The sequence below is a fragment of the Chiloscyllium punctatum genome, chromosome 12 (genome assembly GCF_047496795.1).
Source record: "Chiloscyllium punctatum isolate Juve2018m chromosome 12, sChiPun1.3, whole genome shotgun sequence".
Taxonomy (NCBI): Eukaryota; Metazoa; Chordata; class Chondrichthyes; order Orectolobiformes; family Hemiscylliidae; genus Chiloscyllium; species Chiloscyllium punctatum.
The window spans coordinates 68,621,600-68,642,983 of NC_092750.1; the positions used below are offsets into that span (position 1 = coordinate 68,621,600).

At 41.4% G+C, this 21,384-nt stretch overlaps 1 protein-coding gene across 1 annotated transcript in view; it reads left to right on the forward strand.

Moving 5' to 3' along the window:
• The window catches only part of rad54l2 (RAD54 like 2), a 126,371-nt gene that overhangs the window by 20,854 nt on the left and 84,133 nt on the right, over positions 1-21,384 (forward strand). The window contains exon 2 of the mRNA XM_072582709.1: positions 18,365-18,537. Within this exon, the coding sequence (XP_072438810.1) occupies positions 18,420-18,537 (118 nt within the window). The 5' untranslated portion in view covers positions 18,365-18,419. The remainder of the gene's footprint in view (positions 1-18,364; positions 18,538-21,384) is intronic.

Here is a 21,384-nt window from a genome sequence, read left to right on the forward strand (position 1 = left end):
ACATAAATTTTGGAATACTCTAGTTTAGGAAGAGGTCATTTAATGAATTTTATGCCTGTCGATTCTGAAGCCGAGCAATCCCCTTTGTCTTTTTCCCTAGTTCCTGAATTTTTATTTTCCTATTTCCTGCATTTTTATTTTCCTTTCAAGTGTTGATCCAATTCCATTTTGAAAAGTATTCTTCAGTCTGCTTTCCCATCCTTGTAGGTAATGCTGTACAAATCAGTGCAACTCGCTATCTTTTAAAAAAAAATGTTCTTTTTTCACCACTCTGCACCTTAATCCATACACCCTGAATGATTCTTCCACTTACCTTAAATCTTTGTCCTCTTGTTACTAATCTGGCCACTTGTAAAAGCAGTGTTACCCTGTAACTGTAAAAATCCCTGCTAAGTTTGAACATCTTTATTGAATTGCCTTGTAACATTGTGAAGGAATAAAACATGGATTTGTGGTACAATGTTATCCCATTGTCAGAACTGAATGCAAGGAATTGTGGCCTTTTTTAGGACAAAGCAGCAACAGCTGATGTGCAGGAGTTTAGCTGACTGTTGTCTCTCTGGAAAGAATTAAATTTCTTTAGAACCATCTGGCATTTTTCTCAACCAGGTAATAAAACACAAAATAAATAATCCTGTAGTGGAGACTTAAGTGCGTGAAACATGTTGGAAGATAGGGGACTTGACTAAGATCCTGAGTCAATGTGTGAACTAGCGGGCTGCAGCATGCACAGAAGACTGATGAAATTTGGGCTATTTGTAAGAGGCTGAATAATTGAGGGCGATAAGCATTTGAGGTTATACCCAACAAGGAGATCAGGTTCATTCTAGATGGAATGGAACCATTCAACAAAGTAATGACCCAATCCCCATGGACCTCTCCCTCGAATAGGCTCCAGTAACTTTTCATGTGCTGAGATAATGTTTGTCTATTATTCATACTTTTTTTTTGTCTGCTTCCTACTTGTCATTGACCTGTCGTATTCTACTACAACCCTTTATTTGGTCAAATCTGTTAACTTGACCTTTCCTTTTATAATTTCGACTGACTTGTTGGCGTTTGTTATTCTGTTTCCTAGTTATGCGTTAGTTTCCACTTCTCTGGGAGATTGGAATTTGCTGGCTGGATTTCAACATGTTCAACAATGGAAATCCTCAATTAAAGAGAAGAAAAAACAGGATTTATTTCATTGTAAATTGCGAGGGATATTAACTGAATGTGTTATGTAATACTTAAGGGAGATCTTTGTTTCTGACACTGATATGATAACTATTTATGAAATAGCATAACTCAATGAAACACAAATGTAGACAGTACATTAGTGTTACTGGCGCATAAGTACATACTATTGATGTTAATGGAATTTCACTTTCATAATGTAATCACAGTGTCTTCATATTTTAATCATTTGTAGGGCGATGCAACAGTGAAGTTGTACAAATTGCTTCCTACTGCTTCTCTACAGGGCTGTCAAGTGGAGCTGCCAGACCTAGAGGGTTTCAGAGTCTCACGAATGTTTTGAGGCAGTTTAATTTGGCACAGATGATCCAAACAGATTTTCCTGTGGGAATTGGTTGTGGGAGGAACTGAGGATTTCTAGATAACTTATAAACAGCTTATGTAATGAACTGCTTCTCAAAATCTCTGTTCAAAGTGTGCAGAGGACATGGGGGCCACTGAGTCTGGTCATGCTGTTACTTAAGGTTTCTGACCTGTGCAGTTGATCTTGGCAAAAGATGAGACAAGCACAGAATTAAGACTTTAAAACTCATTGGCAGGTGATTGGGTTATGTAATCGTCAGTGGGGAGATTTGACTATTTCATCACAGAATAAATTTGTTGCTGTTTTACTGTCATTGTTTTGCATGCATACTGATTTTGTATTCGGCAGGGTCCAGCTACCAAAGTCAACTGTTCCTTTTTTATTGCTGAATTTGTGTTTGAATTAGATGATTTGGTGCTACAGTATAGGGTATGAGATGTGTTCTGTATCTGCATTTAGCACTTAAGATTAGTCAACATTGTTAGACGTCACATGAAGCTCAGTGCATTCTCTACTGCACATTGTGACATTTCCATTTCTCTCACAGGCAACCTAATAGCATCTATAATGGAATTCAGGGTCAGTTTGATTTTACTGTGAGCCAAGGAATTGGGTTCAGTGCTGTCCAAACTGCCTTCACATAATGATTCACTAAAGACTGACCTAAGCAAGGAATTTAGCACAAGGTCGTCAATTTAAGAGAGTGTTGTGTTTGGAAATGCTAATTAAGAGAAGCATCAATCTGAATTGCATGTTCTTACTAATTAATATGGTGCCACTGTGTTTATTTTTCTGTAACAGATTGTTCTGTGACACCAACTCCTTTTGAACTCCTGTTCTTTGAGATTATGAATGTGATTTAATTCTTGAACGTGTCAATCCCAAGAAGTCGAATTATTTTGCAATTATATGGTGGGGGTCTGAGTTGGTTACTCTTCAGAGAGTCAATGTGGACTTGTTGGGCTGAAGCGCCTGTTTCCACACTGTAGGGAATCTAATCTAATCTTTCCTGATTAGCAGAAAAACACAGTACAAATACATCTTTTGGTTCTCAATATTTCTGTTGTGGTTAGTGAACCAGACTTTTGATAAAACAGGAAATGCTGAAAATACTGTTGGGTCAGGTGGCATCTGTGAAGAGGAAAAGAGTAAATGTTTCATGTCAATGACTTTTTATCAGAACGTTTTGGGAGTTGTGTCTGATTTAGTTTGTTTTTGGCTGTAGTCTCTGGTTTGGAGGCATTTCTCATTGACCTACATTAAGCAGTTCAGTAGAAGTATCACGGCCATCATGTACAATGAACTGACATTATATTCAATTAATTAAATCCTTGGACTGTCAGATTTTTTTTTATTTGGAGGCATGGCAGCTACTCCACCTCCAAATGTTCTTGAAAATAATTGCACATTGTTTAATGAATGGAATTAATTATAGGTTTAATGATTAGAATAGCACTGAAGGAAGTTATTCAGACCTTTTGTGATGACTCTTCTAGTTCTATTTCCCCTGTTCAATCTCCTGAGCCCTGCAAATGTTATTCCTTTTACATCCAAGTCCAGTTTAATTTCTGTAAATTACTGTTGAAGCTGCCTCTGGTGGCTTTTCAGTCTGTTCCACAGTATCAGAACTTGCAGTGTAAAATCAATTTTTCCTCTGATTCCTTTTTGGACTTTAACTTGGCAGTTAAATGTGTTCTTTGTTTGCTGACCTGACTGACTGTGGAAACTGTTTCTCCTTTAAAACCACAGAGAAGGGCTGTTTTGTAATGGTGGTCTCCCTACCTCTGGGGCAGAAAGCATGGGTTCAGGTTCCACCGGCTGCAGAAGTGTGTTGTAACATGTAGAATTTAGAATGAGAATTAGGTTTATTGTCATGTACTCAAGTACAGGAGCACAGTGAAAAGTTCACGTCGCCCCTCATGGAGCCATCTTAGACATCAAAGTACCTAGGTGCAAATCTTATATAAAAAAAAGTTACATTACCTTAACTTGATTCATACTATAAGTTAGAAAAATAAGAAATAAAGTTAAAGGATAAACATTATAGTTAGATAAATATTACAGTGCAGTAAATCAATGCAGGGGGCTTTCACATGTGGTCTGACCAGGCTTGCAAGCTACTGACCACCTGCACTGGTCCCTAGTCCAATAACCGTCCCCGCTCTGGGTCTCCAGTCCGCTGGCTGTCCCACTCTATTCCATGCCTCTGGTCTGCTGCATTCTAGCCCTCAGGCTCTCCAGGATAAATTTTCTTTTCTTTAAGAAAAATACACTTTTGTTTACCTGACTCCAGTTTTTGCTCCACTTGCAGGTATGCAGTCCCTACACCACCATAACCTAATTACATGGAAACCAGTGGACTAAATGATTATACATTTACCCTTATAATGAGACTCTCTCGAGGAAGAATGAGAAAGGAAAAGAAAAAGCAGGCAGATGGATGACCCCTGGGCTGAGATACTGCCTACTCTGCCAGATTTAAAAATATCTATTCCACCACAAACAGAAGCAACTTTGCAGTTCTGTCTTGGTGTCATTGACCTAGAGCAATGCAAAGTTGATGATTGATAATTGAATCAAAGATGTGCTGAATAAAACATCATGTGTGCGCAATTAGAGCAGTTTCTTAGCTAGAAGCAGGTCAAAATTGGGGGATGGGCACATGTCATTGATTTTAACTTTTATATATTGCTGGATATTATGTTATCCTAATCTTCTCCCTCAGCATTTAAATATAATTAGTTGCCATTGACTGTTGAATTGATGTTAGACCTGAGTTGAGCAATATCTGTTGAATTTTAAATAAAAATAGGAACCCTCAACATATTCAAGTCTGGTGTCTGTGAAATTGGAAAAGTTAATGTGAACTTTCACCAGAATTGGAATCCGCTATGTCGAACCTTTGTTTGTTTGTTAAGCCCTTGTTTTGCAGTTTGCCATTCAGTATGTGATCTCATTTTCAATCTGTTCACCGCGAGAAATGCAATTGTGGGCCGTCCCTCTCTGAAATGCTTGGGGCTGATGAAAAGCACTAAGTAACTTATTCAAGAAGAACTTGATGACATGAGACTTCTTGTGAGATGTGCAAGTTCTATTTGTCAGGGAAGACTAAGAGTCCCAACTAGTTAAGAGAAGGGCTAAAGGATGGAACATCTTAAGTGAAATGTGCCACTTGGTTGCATGTGTAAGTGATCTAAAATTTTACAAAACAAGAGGAGCCTATTTGGCCCTTTGTGTCTATGGTAGCTGTTTAAAAGAGCTATCCAGTCAGTCTTAATCTCCATCCTTCTGGCAGTTGTGATTTTTTTTTCCCTTTTGAAATATTTGGCAAATAACTTCTTGATACTGCCTCTGCATCTGAACTAGGTTGGTTCAGGAAAATTCCATATATTAGTGCGTAGGAATTGATTTGGTCCAGAGAAATGTCTTCTTATAAGGGTAAATGTATGATAATTTAGTCATAGAGATGTACAGCATGGAAACAGACCCTTCAGTCCAACCCGTCCATGCCGACCAGATATGCCAACCCAATCTAGTCCCACCTGCCAGCACCCGGCCCATATCCCTCCAACCCTTCCTATTCAAAGACCCATCCAAATGCCTCTTAAATGTTGCAATTGTACCAGCCTCCACCACATCCTCTGGCAACTCATTCCATACACGTACTACCCTCTGCATGAAAATGTTTCCCCTTATGTCTCTTTTATATCTTTCCCCTCTCACCCTAAACCTATGCCCTGTAGTTCTGGACTCCCCGACCCCAGGGAAAAGACTTTGTCTATTTATCCTATCAATGCCCCTCATAATTTTGTAAACCTCTATAAGGTCACCCCTCAGCCTCCGACGTTCCAGGGAAAACAACCCGAGCCTGTTCAGTCTCTCCCTGTAGCTCAGATCCTCCAACCCTGGCAACATCCTTGTAAATCTTTTCTGAACCCTTTCAAGTTTCACAACATCTTTCCAATAGGAAGGAGACCAGAATTGCATGCAATATTCCAACAGTGGTCCTGTACAGCCCAACATGACCTCCCAACTCCTGTACTCAATACTCTGACCAATAAAGGAAAGCATACCAAACGCCGCCTTCACTATCCTATCTACCTGCGACTCCACTTTCAAGGAGCTATGAATCTGCTCTCCAAGGTTTCTTTGTTCAGCAGCACTCCCTAGGACCTTACCATTAAGTGTATAAGTCCTGCTAAGATTTGCTTTCCCAAAATGCAGCACCTTGCATTTATCTGAATTAAGCTTCATCTGCCAGTTCTCAGCCCATTGGCCCAGATCCTGTTGTAATCTGAGGTAACCCTCTTTGCTGTCCACTACACCTCCAGTTTTGGTGTCATCTGCAAACTTACTAACTGTACCTCTTATGCTCGCATCCAAATCATTTATGTAAATGACAAAAAGTAGAGGGCCCAGCACCGATCCTTATGGCACTCCACTGGTCACAGGCCTCCAGTCTGAAAACCAACCCTCCACCACCACCCTCTATCTTCTACCTTTGAGCCAGTTCTGTATCCAAATGGCTATTTCTCCCTGTATTCCATGAGATCTAACCTTGCTAATCAGTCTCCCATGGGGAACCTTGTCGAATGCCTTACTGATGTTCATATAGATCGCATCTACTGCTCTGCCCTCATCAATCTTCTTTGTTACTTCAAAAATCTCAATCAAGTTTGTGAGACATGATTTCCCACGCACAAAGCCATGTTGACTATCCCGAATCAGTCCTTGCCTTTCCAAATACATGTACATCCTGCCCCTCAGGATTCCCTCCAATAACATGCCCACCACTGAGGTCAGGCTCACCGGTCTATAGTTCCCTGGCTTGTCTTTACTGCCCTTCTTAAATAGTGGCACCATGTTTGCCAACCTCCAGTCTTCCGGCACCTCACCTGTGACTATCAATGATACAAATATCTCAGCAAGAGGCCAAGCAATCGCTTCTCTAGCTTCCCACAGAGTTCTCGGGTACACCTGATCAGATCCTGGAGATTTATCCACCTTTAACCATTCCAAGACATCCAGCACTTCCTCCTCTGTAATCTGGACATTTTTCAAGATGTCACCATCTATTTGCCTACAGTCTATATCTTCCATATCCTTTTCCACAGTAAATACTGATGCAAAATATTCACTTAGTATCTCCCCCATTTTCTGTGGCTCCACACAAAGGCCTTTGCTGATCTTTGAGGGGCCCTATTCTCTCCCTAGTTACCCTTTTGTCCATAATATATTTGTAAAAACCCTTTGTATTCTCCTTAATTGTATTTGCCAACGCTATCTCATGTCCCCGTTTTGCCCTCCTGATTTCCCTCTTAAGTATACTCCTACTTTCTTTATACTCTTCTAAGGATTCACTTGATATATCCTGTCTATACCTGACATATGCTTCCTTCTTTTTCTTAACCAAACACCAGAAACTTGGCTGTTCGTGCTACGTTCCTCTGAGAATCCATCACCCCCTATATTTTCCAAAACAGCATACCTGTTTGAAATGGGTATATCCACAAAAGACTCCTGCACTAGCTGCCTACCTCTCTTACCCTTCCTGGAGTTAACCCATTTATGTGACTGTATCTGAGACTTTCCCCTCTTCCTATATCTGCCATCCATCACATACTGTTGCTGTTGCAAATTCCTCATTGCTTCTATCTGTCACTCTAACAGATCCACTCGATCTGATAAGATTCGCATCCAACAGCACTTATGGCAAATATAATCTGCAGTAACCCCTAAACTCTCTTTAAACTCCCACATCTGACAAGAAGAACATAACACTGCAAAGGCCATTTATGCTCCTTCACAATCTACAGTCCCTGAAAATAACACCGTCTTATTCTTCTACAAACACTGCCCTAGGTTAAATTAATAGCTATGGCTTATATTTTAAGTTTAATCAAGAGACCTACCTCCAAAAACATATAATCAAGAAAAAATCCACTGTACCCACTACTGCAGCCTTTCTATTGGACAGACTTAAAACAACAATTAATTTATCTGATTCTGTGCTGTGAACTTCACCCAACAGTTCCTCCAAGATTAGTTATGAATTTCACGGTTTGTTCAGTTCCTCCAAGGTTAGTTGTGAATTTCACTGTTTGTTAATTTTCCCAGATGCACTCCGATGTTCAACGATACACGAATTCAAACAGCAAAGGCAGTAACTGTGCAGGTTCTCTGCTGGTTTCCATATAATTAGGTTATGGTGATGTAGGGACAGCATACCTGCAACTGGAGCCAAAAACTTGAGTCAGGTAAACAAAATATTTCAGACAAAGCTAAAATCTTGAATGCACTATGTAAGACAGTCTTGCTTTGTCAAATCATTAGAAATGTTGAATGTTAGTAGTCCGATAATATCTTGTGCATACTGCCATGCATTTATTGCGTGCAGCTGTGCAGTTAAGCAGGGTAAGGTTGTCTGAATTAATAGAGTCACCACCATAAAATGGATCCTCCCACGGCTAATTGTCTGGGTATTTTAAATTCAGAGAATAATGTTACATATTGTGAGAACAGTTGCATTGTTAAACTAATGTTTGTGAAGCAATGTTCTTTATTGCTTTGATATTGTATGGCTGTGGCACAGATGGAAACCATTCAGCCCATTGAGTTCATGCCAGAATTCAGTAATCTAGTTAGTTCTATTCATTACCCTGCTAGTTTATTTCCTACCATGGCCCGTCCAATTTCCTTTTAAAATCGTCGTGCATTTCCACTATCACTCTTTGTAAGCAGAGAGTTTGAGGTCATTACTACTTGCTATGTAAGAAAATTTCTTCCCATCATCCTCCTTTCTATCTGTTGTCCAAATCCTTAAATTTATCTCTTGTCCTTTTGCAATCATATGATAGGAACAGCATTTAGTCTACCTTATTCAAAACCTGTCGTTAACTTCCACATCTCTATGAAATCGTCCTTCAATTTATTTGTTTCAAAGGGAACAATTCTAGCTTATGTAACCTAACCTAATCACTCATCCCAACCTTGGTAAATCTCCTCTGCACCCTGTGAAGGACTCTTGCATCTTTTCTTAAGTGACCAAAATGCAATGGTCTGTGGCATTATCAGAGGTTTACAAAGGTTCAGACTTTTGCAACTTCTTATTGATGAGAATTGGTGCTGAATAATCTAAATATTTAAAGGAATGAGACTATTTGGGTATCTCTTTCTAAGAGCTAGCCTGGCAGAGGTGTAAACTGAAGGATCTCCTTCACTAGTCTTTGAAGTTGAAGCCAGGTTGGCCTGCGGTTCTAATGTCCATTTTCTTTTTGTGGAACTACTGAAAAACAGTCTTTTAAAATGGTTCTTCTTGGAACAGGGGAGGTTATGGGCAGACGTAATGCAGGAGTTCAAAATCAAATGGTGGGGGGGGGTTTTGATCAAGTGAATACTTAAAAACTTTCCAATGGAAATAGAACTGAGAACCTGAGGACAAAGTGATACCTTTCCATTCAGACTGAGAATCGCTAGATACATCTTCTGTTCTGCTTGCTCACCAATCCCACTTGTATCCTCCTCCTCTTTCCCCCCCCCAGGTATTTTTCCTTAGCTAGCTCCTATTTCTTGATTCATGTGTTGCTGGAAAAGGACACCTTCCAAAATCAACACTGCTATCTTCTACGTTTGTATTGTTATATTCCACTTTGCTACCCCTCTCCCAATCTGTTCACCATCCTTAACCTGTTAAGGCATCATGAATCATATCCAGTACTGGTGCAGAAATTTCCTCCAAAGAAATATTGGGAAGATTGAATCATCAACTTAAGTCTTCACTACAAAGTCTATTATCTAATCAATTGAATTCTCCGTGGCAAGTGATCTGAGGCTGAACCATATTTGCAACCTTAATATCATGTTTGAAGGGGCTTGACTGGGCTGACACTGAGACATTGTTTTAAATCCTGCAGAATCTTGAACCAAGTGGCAGCATGGTGGCTCAGTGATTAGCACTGCTGCCTCACAGCACCAGAGTCCCAGATTTGATTCCAGCCTCAGGTGACTGTCTCTGCAGAGTTTGCACGTTCTCACTGTGTCTGAGTGGGTTTTCTCCAGGTGCTCCAGTTTCCTTCCACAATCGAAAGATGTGCAGGTTAGGTGAACTGGCCATGTTAAATTGCCCATAGTGTTCAGGGATGTATTAGTCAGGGGTCAATGTAGAATAATAGGGTAGGGGTGGGTTGCTGTTTGGAGGGTCAGTGTGGACTTGTGGGCCAAATGGCCTGTTTCCACACTGTCGGGATTGTATTCTCAAGGGTCAAGCCTCGGGATTAGGGGTCAGTCATTTCACACTGAGTTGGATATCTACTCCCAAATATGTGGATGTTCCATTGTTGACTGGAAGAGAAAATCTTTGTGTTGTAGAATCAAGGAAATCAGGCAGGAAAGTGGAGTTGAAGCTGAGCTGAGCCACGATCACCATTAATGGAAGAGGAACTTGACAGATTGTATAATCTACTCTGTTCCTTGAGAATAAAAAATTGCAAGAGTGAGAGGAGGAAGTAGTGGAGTGAGACTAATTAGATTCCCTACAGTGTGAAAACAGGCCCTTCGGCCCATATAGTCCATACAGACCCTCCGAAGAGTAACCCACTCAGACCCATCCCCCCTAACTAATGTACCTAAAACTATGGGTAATTTAGCATGACCAATTCACCTAACCTGCACATCTTTGGACTGTGGGAGGAAACCGGAGCACCCAGAGGAAACCCACATAGACACGAGGAGAATGTGCAAACTCCACACACAGTCACCCGAGGCTGGAATTGAACCCAGGTCCCTGGCGCTGTGAGGCAGCAGTGCCAACCACTGAGCCACTATACTGCTCCTAGTTAGATTTTAGTACCAATCAGTCCTGCGCGAAGTCCTCAATCTCAGTAGTTAGGTGCAAAGGAAATATAAATATCAAAAAGAATTTGGCTTACTGAAGCAGAAAAATAAGTTATGCTACCCTTGCCAAAAAAAATGTAAAACCATCCGTGTCTTTGGCTTTTTAAGACAGTATTGAAACGTTAGGAGTGAAGTCATGGAACGTAAGCATGAGTGTGAACATGGTGCATTGAATGACCAGATTCTGTACTGAGAATTCATTGTAATTCTCTGTAACACAAATGGGCTAACTGTAATCATTTTGGAACAAGCCAAGGTATTGTCAAGAAATGCCATTTTAAGTCATTGCACCAATTGTCCCTCAGAATGTTCAGACTGAACTGATTTGAATGAACTGTTTACTCCAGATAACGAATGCAAGCTGCTTTCAGAATGATCAAGGATGCTGTGTGTTTATAGATAAGGAATGCCTCGTACTCTGAAGTAATTGTTTGATTAATATATGCACACATACATGGTCCTGCATACCAACAGTTAAATTATATTGTCAGATCATAAATGCTACCTAAAGCATTGGTGACTGAGCAGTGCAGTACTGGATCTGCAGGCAGCTGTGTATTACTAGCACTGTGGCTCTTGCTAAAACTAGCTTTCATTGGTTGATTGTGTTACTATGCTGTCTTCATCTGCTTAGTGAGGGACCAATCCTAGTACTAGGCTGTTACATAACTCAATTATGTCCCCTCACTCATGCTTGTTATTTTATCTATCTAATATAAACTGCACTGAACTCCTAGTCTCAGGAAAAGAAAACTTGTATTTTTCTGTCTCTCTCTTGGTGTGCGTACTACCTTTGTCCTTTTCTGTATGTTCTTTGTTTGCCTGTATGTGTGAGAGATCCTCCACTGCAGCTATTAATCTCTTTGCTGTGAGCTTAAAAATCAGTTATAACGTGATTCTGAGACACGTGTGGTATCATAAAAACTCAGCGTTTCAAATTGCACTGATAAGTAGTGGAGAAGAAATGGTGACCGCTGAAAATCTGAAATAAAATCAGACGATACTGGAAATTGCAATCATGTTAATGTTTAAGGCCAGTGACCCTTTGTTAAAACTAGAAAGTGTAAAGGTTGTCTGTTAATGTCTTCTGTCCCTCTACTTTATCACACGCCTTGTCTTCCACCCACACCCCCCCCCCCCCTGACATGTTTGCACACACACATCCCTTTTGCTGTCTCAGTACTTGTTCAAAGTATGTTATATCTCTAAATTCTTCTACTTCTGATGCAAGGTTAACTCTGTTTCTCTCCCAACAGTTGTAGCCTGAGTCATTGAGTTACAGCGTTCTCTGTTTCTATTATAAATTAGTGCACCATTTATTTTACTTGAGGAAAAAGTGTCATCATTGACAAAGCAGGGATGGAGTCCCCAGTGTTGTTGCAGTATAGACTAGTTTAGGGCTTTGCAAAGTGGGGTTAGGACTCATTGTATCTTGGTGAGCAGAAAGTTTGGGGTTCTGAGGTAGCAGTGGTTGCCATGGAACATTGAGAGCTATCCCAATTAGCTCAGTTGATTTGACGGCTGGTTTGGGACGCAGACTAACAGCAGCATGAGTCAATTCCCACATTGGCTGAGGCTACTACAAAGGACTACTGTCTTCAATATCTCCCATCGCCTGAGGTGTGGTCACCCTCTGGTTAATCATTTGCACCAGCTTCCGAAAAGCTATAGATGCATAGGGACAACTGGAGTTTTCAAATCAATAAGTTTTTTAATGAGTGAGGGTTTCGAGGGATATGAGTAAATGGAATGAATAAGCTAGCCCTGTTTCTTTCTTTGAAACAATTTTGTATAGACTTGAATTTTCATAGCTAGTTTTATTTCATTTATTGCATTCTTTGTGGCCACTGGCAGTTGTCATATGCGTGGCTTTCAACAAGGACTCTGAGGTTGAACCTTGGTATTTAAATCTGTAATGATAGTTTATTTCCAGTAGTTGTATAGATATTGGAGAGTAGATCAATCAGTTCCTTCGCTCATCATGATCTGCATCTAAAGCCCATTCCACACAATTGTGCCATAATTCTAGTAATGTCATTAATGAATGAAAATTTCATGTTCAGCTTTGGAACTTTAATGTTCGCATTATTCTTCTCTGATAGTAATCCAATAAGCTGCATTCTGTCAAGACGAAAAGTACAATGATTTTGTTTTCTCTTTGCACTAAGGCCTCAGCTTGGGATTCAAGGTTTAATGGTTGTTTTGAGAATGTTATTGTCAGTGAATGGAAGATATTGCACTTTAGCATCCAGTTTCAAAAAACAGAGTAAATGCACAAATGCCCTGCTTCGTTGAACTCCCTGATCAAGCACAGTGCAAATAAGGTGCAGGGTGAAACCTTCCCTGCAAGAGTGAGGTTCCTGATAGAAACAGTTATATCTTGAATCTATCATGCTGTCAAGTTTTCCTAGGTCATCTGTTTTATTTATTCAGTCACATGATATGGGCGTCACTGGATAGGCCAATGTTTATTGCCTATCCCTATTTGCTCATGAGGATGTGGTGGGTGGTGAGCTGCTGCCTTGAACCACTGCTCCCATTTTAATAAGTATGTTTGCCTCTGGCCAGATCTCAAACTGCTTTATACCAATTTTGAACTTAATGTTTGAGTGCACTGTTGATAACACTATACAGTACTCCAAAGCTTCTGTTAATCTACTTAGAATGAAAAAATCCAATTTCTGCAAGCAGAGAAGTGAGCAGTTATTGAAGTTGGAAATGCAGGCTGGAAAATTGTAAAGTTTTATTGATTGGGAAGCCTTGTGCGCAAATCTGGCAGGATTCCGAAACTTTCAATGCCTTTCCACATGATCAATGTTACAATTTATTGGGGTAGTGTGCTGTAAACTGCTATTCCAGGTAATGTACTAAACATTAGTTTTTTTATGGCATGCACAGTACTTTGATTTCCCTGAATTTCAAATCAGGGTTGATATATGCATCCAGTTTCTGTGTTAAACCAGAATTATATGTATTAAAAGTAATTAATCTGTAGCTACAAGTAAATAGATAGAACCCATTGGCACATAACACTACTAACAAAAACTCTAATCCCTTAACGATTTGCACAACTAAACAAATAGGAAAAAAAAACAGATTATTGGCAGTGTTACAAAAAACTGACAGGTTAGTTAAGTGGTCTTTGCTTCCAATTCTGATGTTGATATGATGCTACTTTATTTAGTGAGGCCTTTGTATCCAGTTCTGAAAATGTGTTGCTGGAAAAGCGCAGGAGGTCAGGCAGCATCCAAGGAACAGGAGAATCGACGTTTTGGGCATAAGCCCTTCTTCAGGAATGAGGAAAGTGTGTCCAGCAGGCTAAGATAAAAGGTAGGGAGGAGGGACTTGGGGGAGGGGCATTGGAAATGCGATAGGCGGAAGGAGGTCAAGGTGAGGGTGATAGGCCGGAGTGGGGTGGGGGCGGAGAGGTCAGGAAGAAGATTGCAGGTTAGGAAGGCGGTGCTGAGTTCAAGGGATTTGACTGAGACAAGGTGGGGGGAGGGGAAATGAGGAAACTGGAGAAATCTGAGTTCATCCCTTGTGGTTGGAGGGTTCCTAGGCGGAAGATGAGGCGCTCTTCCTCCAACCATCGTGTTGCTATGGTCTGGCGATGGAGGAGTCCAAGGACCTGCATGTCCTTGGTGGAGTGGGAGGGGTTGGAGTGTTGAGCCATGGGGTGGTTGGGTTGGTTGGTCCGGGTGTCCCAGAGGTGTTCTCTGAAACGTTCCGCAAGTAGCCGGCCTCTCTCCCCAATATAGAGGAGGCCACATCGGGTGCAGCGGATGCAATAGATGATGTGTGTGGAGGTGCAGGTGAATTTGTGGCGGATATGGAAGGATCCCTTGGGGCCTTGGAGGGAAGTAAGGGGGGAGGTGTGGGCGCAAGTTTTGCATTTCTTGCGGTTGCAGGGGAAGGTGCCGGGAGTGGAGGTTGGATTGGTGGGGGGTATGGACCTGACGAGGGAGTCACGGAGGGAGTGGTCTTTTTGGAACGCTGATAGGGGAGGGGAGGGAAATATATCCCTGGTGGTGGGGTCCGTTTGGAGGTGCCGGAAATGACGGCGGGTGATACGCTGTACATAGAGGTTGGTGGGGTGGTAGGTGAGGACCAGTGGGGTTCTGTCCTGGTGGCGGTTGGAGGGGTGGGGCTCAAGGGCGGAGGAGCGGGAAGTGGAAGAGATGCGGTGGAGGGCATCATTGACCATGTCTGGGGGGAAATTGCGGTCCTTGAAGAAGGATGCCATCTGCTTTGTACGGTTTTGGAACTGGTCCTCCTGAGACCAGATGTGGCGGAGTTGAAGGAATTGGGAATATTGGATGGCGTTTTTACAGGGGGCAGGGTGGGAGGAGGTGTAGTCTAGGTAGCTGTGGGAGTCGGTCGGTTTATAGTAAATGTCCGTGTTGATTCAGTCGCCCGAGATAGAAATGGAAAGGTCTGGGAAAGGGAGGGAGGAGTCTGAGACGGTCCAGGTGAATTTGAGGTCGGGGTGGAAGGTGTTGGTAAAGTGGATGAACTGTTCAACCTCCTCGTGGGAGCACGAGGCAGCACCGATACAGTCATCGATGTAGCAGAGGAAAAGGTGGGGTGTGGTGCCAGTGTAGCTGCGGAAGATGGACTGTTCCACATATCCTACGAAGAGGCAGGCATAGCTTGGGCCCATGCGGGTGCCCATGGCTACTCCTTTGGTTTGGGGGAAGTGGGAGGATTGGAAAGAGAAGTTGTTCAGGGTGAGGACCAGTTCAGTCAGTCGAAGGAGGATGTCAGTGGAAGGATACTGGTTGGTACGGCGGGAAAGGAAGAAGTGGAGGGCTTTGAGTCCTTCGTGATGGGGGATGGAGGTGTACAGGGACTGGATGTCCATGGTGAAGATAAGGCGTTGGGGAGCGGGGAAGTGAAGATCATGGAGGAGGTGGAGGGCTTGGGTGGTGTCCCGAACGTAGGTGGGGAGTTCTTGGACTAAGGGGGACAGGACCGTGTCGTGGTATGCAGAGATGAGTTCGGTGGGGCAGGAGCAGGCTGAGACAATGGGTCGGCCGGGGCAGTCAGGTTTGTGGACTTTGGGCAGGAGGTAGAAATGGGTGGTGTGGGGTTGTGGGACTATGAGGTTGGAGGCGGTGGATGGGAGATCCCCTGAGGTGATGAGCTTATGGATGGTCTGGGAGATGATGGTTTGGTGGTGGGAGGTGGGGTCATGGTCAAGGGGGCAGTAGGAGGAGGTGTCCGCGAGCTGGCGTTTAGCCTCAGCAGTGCAAAGGTCGGTGTGCCAAACTACTACCGCGCCTTCCAGCAACACATTTTCAGCATTTGATCTCCAGCATCTGCAGTCCTCACTTTCTCCTTTGTATTCAGTTGTCTACCTTCTGATTTGGAAAATGCCTCTTAGTTCGTAGCAACTACTGCAGAAAAGGAAACCGGTTTTGAAGTTTAAACTGGTTTTACACTGCAGAGAGCAACAGTACACGCATCTGTGTCTATATCTTTGTAACTTGTTTCCAGTTCCAACCTGCTCAGTTAGCTGAGAACCAATCAGCTGCATTTGTAGGCAGTTCCTCAGACTGGATCGTCTGCATGTTTCAGGAACCCAAAGCCGCAAAACCAGGAGTTCACAAAGGCATTGAATTCGTTGCTGTGAAATCATACAACATCTGGTAAATACTTTTTAGAAACAACTCTTTCTTGTTGCAGTCCACAACGTTTGAAGAGACGAAAGTAAAACAAACATGGTCCTTGCAAAAACTACTGATGTACAAAGCCACATGTACCTATTTTGTGTTTCAAAATTGTATTTATATTAGTTCTGGAATATGTTATCTGGTGTGAAATGTGGGCAGTATTACTCGCTCAGAGTCTCAGACCCTGGACCACTTTGTTGATGGATCTCTGATTTGATGACTAGCATCAATACCCTTTCATTGTTCTGCTGGCAGCATCATATTTGTACAGGGATAGTTCTAGAATAATTGGGTAAATCTCATATTGTACAGGGATTGCAATTGCCAGGTACATTAAGTGTCAAAGTTAGTAGAAACTGATAAATTATTTGGAGCTGTAAGAGTAAAGCTAGCAAGCTTATTATTCCTTTACCTTGAACCACGAGTGTTGTGATTGAAGACAAGATTATGTTAACCTGGTTTTGAAAATTGGTACTGCTTACTACTTTGGTCCCTGATGAACAAACTAAATGGATATTTTGCAGCATTACAGGTCAAGTGTTATGCAAACTAATGGTGTCCCACCACTTTGGCAGTGTGCATAAGGAATTAATACTTTTTTCCCCAGAAGAGATTTCAGCTTTGATCTTGCAATTTTGAATGTTATTGGCTGAAATCAGATCCAGTCTCTGATCACCTAATGTCATCAATAATCTGTTCCACATTTATCATCCCTTCCCTTCTGATTAAATTCTATAAAGAGTCAGAAGTCTCATTGCTCCCACAAATGAGCTTGTGTGTCTATTTCATTGCCTAAATTCTGACTTTCAGTTTGGTCGCAGTTAACAATAACAATCCTACAATCAGATAGCAATGTACGCCAGGAGATTTTAACAAACAAAAACAACCTAATGCCCTCAAGCAGCTTCTCTTTTGCACTCTCTTTTGGGTATGAATGGTTGTAGATTACTCTGTGAAGTTTATATATTTCGTGTTTACCATAAAGAAGCACATAGAGTCATAATCATTCAACACGAAACAGACCCTTCAGTCCAACCAGTCCATGCTGAATATAATCACAACTAAACTAGTTCCCCTACCTGCCCCTGGTCTGTAATTCTAACCTGTCCAGTCTCCCTTCATACATTTGTCTTGCCATCCAGGAACTACTTTGTTTAACCTTTGTTCCACTCAGTCCTTAGCCAGAGCCTCCTTCCCTAGACAAGGAGACACAACTGCCCACAATGCTGCACATATGATCTCACCAGGCTGTGTTGAAGTGTGACTAAACATGCCAGCTTGTGTGCGCTCATTCTTTTGCTGCCTTCATCACCTGCTGCACCATGATTGCGAAGATTTAACAAGACATAACACCTTATAGAGCATCTCTCAATCTTTTTTAATCAGCTTTAATCAATACAGATAAAGGCCATTTGGCCCATTGGGCTAGCACCGAGCCACTGAAGAGCATCCAACCACCTCCCCCCCCCCACACACTATGCCCATAACCTTGCATTTACCATAGCCAACCAACCTAACGTACACAATGTGGGGCAATTTAGCATGGCCAATCCACATAATCTGCACATCTTTGGACTGTAGGGAGGAACTGGATCACTTGGAGAAAACTCGCACAGAAATGGAGAACGTACAGATAATAATCAAACCCAGGTCCCTGATGCAGTGAGGCAGCAGTGCTAACCACTAAGCCACAGTGCCACCATGGTTGGTCATCTACTTCCAAGCTAACTCCATGTCATTAGATGTTTTTAATGTGTTGAAATTTATCAATCTCCACCTTAAACATGCTCAACCATATCTTGCCGTAATAGCTGAATAAACCTTGTCAAAATAAATAAATATTTCTGGTGCCTGAAAGAATGACTGCTAAAAGGAACCTCACCTTAAAGATTGCGGGCATGGGTAAGCTTGTACCTCTCACCTTTAGGTTGAAGAAAAGATGAAATTGGAAATTGTATTCTCAAAACCCGAACCCAAAACCTGTCGCTTTCTGTTTGGTGATTAGTTGTACTTATCTAGCATTGCATTATGGTTTGTCTCTGGGGGCAATGTTAAATAGCAATAGCAGAATGATGTTGCACCTGACAGAAAGAGACGCTGCACCTTTCTCTGTTCAACTTCTGTCTTTCCCTACACATGAATAGTCTATACTCTGAGACATCCTAACTTGATCTTTGTAGCCATTAAAATCTGTTCTAATGATGGATGAGATTTGAAATATACTAACATTTGCTGCTATGTGCTGCTGTTGTTACAGGTCCACAGAGGGGGGACAATGAGCTTGTAATGCACAGTGTCTGCTGCTCTGGGCCATGGAGGACGAGTCTATCTCAGGGAGTGATCCAGATGTGGAGTCGGAGGATGTGGAAGAGGAAGAGGAGGAGATGGAGGACAATGATGGTGATGACGAAGATGACCTGGAGGAAAATGGTGAGCACCTAAGAGAGTATTTGGCTCTGTATTGAAATATAAAAGTCAGAATTCTTGCTGAGATTTAAGTGTGGCATCTGATATGGGAAGTATTTAGTTTTGTGTTTTTCTTGTGTTTTTGTGTTGTTCAGTCTTGCTCGATTGCTGAAACTCAGGTTGCGGGCTTGAGCACAGTGCAGGAATTTGATACTAAATTGTTGGTGCTGTCGAGTGCAGCACGACAAAATGTAGCAAATTTAAATGAGTTAAACTGAAATATTGCCTGTTTCAATAGTTTGAGTGGTATGTTAAAGATTAACTGTAAAGCAGGGAATGTTTGAGCTGTCTTGGACTGCATTATTAGTTTAATACCCCCTTTGAGCATAGTTATGTATATGTCTGCAATATTACTCCTGCGGAATCTCACTGAATACTAAATATATACACAAGGATTCAGAATCCTCTATTGTTTCTAATTCTTTCACGCAATATAGGCATTGCTGGCTAGGCCAGTATTTATTGCTCATCACTAATTGCTGTGAGGGCAGTTATATGTCAACGACATTGCTGTGGGTCTGGAATCGTATATAGATCAGACCAGGTAAGCATGGCAGATATCCTTCTCTAAAGAGCATTAGTAAACGAGATGGGTTTTTATGATAACCAGCAGTGATTACATGGTCACTGTGTGCCTAACGTTTGAATCCAGGTTTATATTGAATTAAAATTTCAGCATATGCCATGTTGTGATTCAAACCCAAGTCTCCAGAACATTATCCTGAGGTTCTAGGAACATAAGAACAGGAATAGGCCATTCAGCCCATTAAGTCTGTTCGACCATTCAATGAGACCATGGCTGATCTGTGGCCTAGCTGAATATTTCATCTTTTGGTCATACATCCCTTAGTATCTTGGATTAATAAAAAGAATCTATCTCAGATTTGAAGCTAGCAACTGATCCACCATCCACTCTGATTTGGAAGACCGTTCCAAACTTCTGCCACCCTTTTGTGTGTGGACGTAGATTACAAATCCAGTCATTTTGACATGCTTCATAAAAGTGTATTTCCTCCTTATTGTTTGCTTCCATTTATTTTGTGTCCCTTGTTATCTCTCCAGCTTGAGAGCTAATTTAGTTGTATGAAAATAATGTGCAACCGTATTTCTCAATAAGAGTGAAACATATTACTTCACTTTGGAAGTAAAAGGACCCTGCAGGTAATTTCTCCAGCCTGTGGTATTAAACGATCTTTCTTAACATAAAACTATTTGGGGGTTTACTGCATTTGAAACTTAATTACTCTTTGAAGATCATAATTAAACCTTGTTGGAATAAATACACTAAATGAGTTCAATGACAGCAAACAAAGAACAATACAGCACGATGCCTAGAGATTTAGTGGAATTTTAAATTGGTTCAGTAAGCTTTTAAACATCTGATTGTACAACTCAAGTTTTTTTTATTGCAGCATCAGTGAGATAACACAGCAGTTGTCATATTGGAAAAAGAAATTTTTCAGTCATGCTACTCATAGGAAAGGTGTAATGGTCTCTAAGAAAATCTGGAATGGTTCACTGGAATGGAGACTGCAAGAAATAGTAATTATAACCCTAGATTGATTCCAGCTATGAGAGGCTTGTCTAATGGAGAGAGATTGAGCAGTTTATACTCATATTATGATTAGTTAGGGAGCGCACAGTCACTAATCTTGAAGCTTTTGGTCTTTGCACTCTTCTTCTCCTGAGTCGTATAACTTTAACCCTTCCCTTACCCTGATCATCCTCATCAGTGTCTTTGAGCATACTTCCCAGGTATCTTTCATGTAAGCTTCACACTGACCCAAGTTGGTTTTGTTATAACATGTGTTTCGTTAACACGAATTCCCTATAACATGATTGATGATTTGAGGACACTGTTTCTAAAGCACAAGCTTTTAAAACTTGTGTTAGCTGTAATGCGATTACATCGAAAATGCTTTAAGTACTGTTTCCACAGCAGATTTTTCTATAACATGGGGTTGCACAAGAGCGCAACCATCATGTTATAGAAGAACTGGTTTTCACATGGTTTGTTTAACTGCATCTTAGCTCAAATTTCTGGGGTCTTAGCAGAGCCTAGACATTCCAATGTGGTGCTTTTAATGTCCATGAGCAATTCCTACAGACAGCCTCAATGTCTCAGATTTTTTATTGCTGCAAGTAAGCTTATTTTCCCCATGGTTCTTTCCTAAATGTTTCCACCTACACAAAGATAATTCCTTGTAAAGTTGCACTCATACAAATTAGGAGCAGAAGCTATTTGCCCCTTTGAAACTGCGCAACCATTTAATAAGATCATTGCTGATCTGATTGTAGCCTAAACTTTACTACCTACCGTGATACACTTAGGCCTTCTTGTTTGTCAGGCGTCCGTGGGATAATGTCAGTGTTTGGAAAAAGGAATCCCACAGATTCTCCACCCTCTGGATGAAGAAAAGATCTCAACTCATCACCATCTTAAACATTTAAAAATACTTTAAAAACTCTTCCCTACTTCCAGTCTTTCCCACAAGGGGACATGTCCTTTCTGCATCTGTCCTCTCGTGGAATCTCGTGTGCTTCAGTAAGGTCATCTAATTTTTCTGAATCCAATCCCATCCTGTCCAACCTTTCTCATAAACCCATCATCCCAGGAATCAGTGAACCTTCCCTGAACTGTTTCCAACAGAAGTATGTCTCTTTAAGACCAAAACTGTACACTGTAATCGCAAGTGTGTTCTATTTAGCTGTAGCAAAATATTTTTATATTTAATTTCTCTTGCAATGAATGGGAACTTTTAATTTGCCTGCCTTGTCACTTGCTTTGCCTACGTACCGACCTTTTGTGAT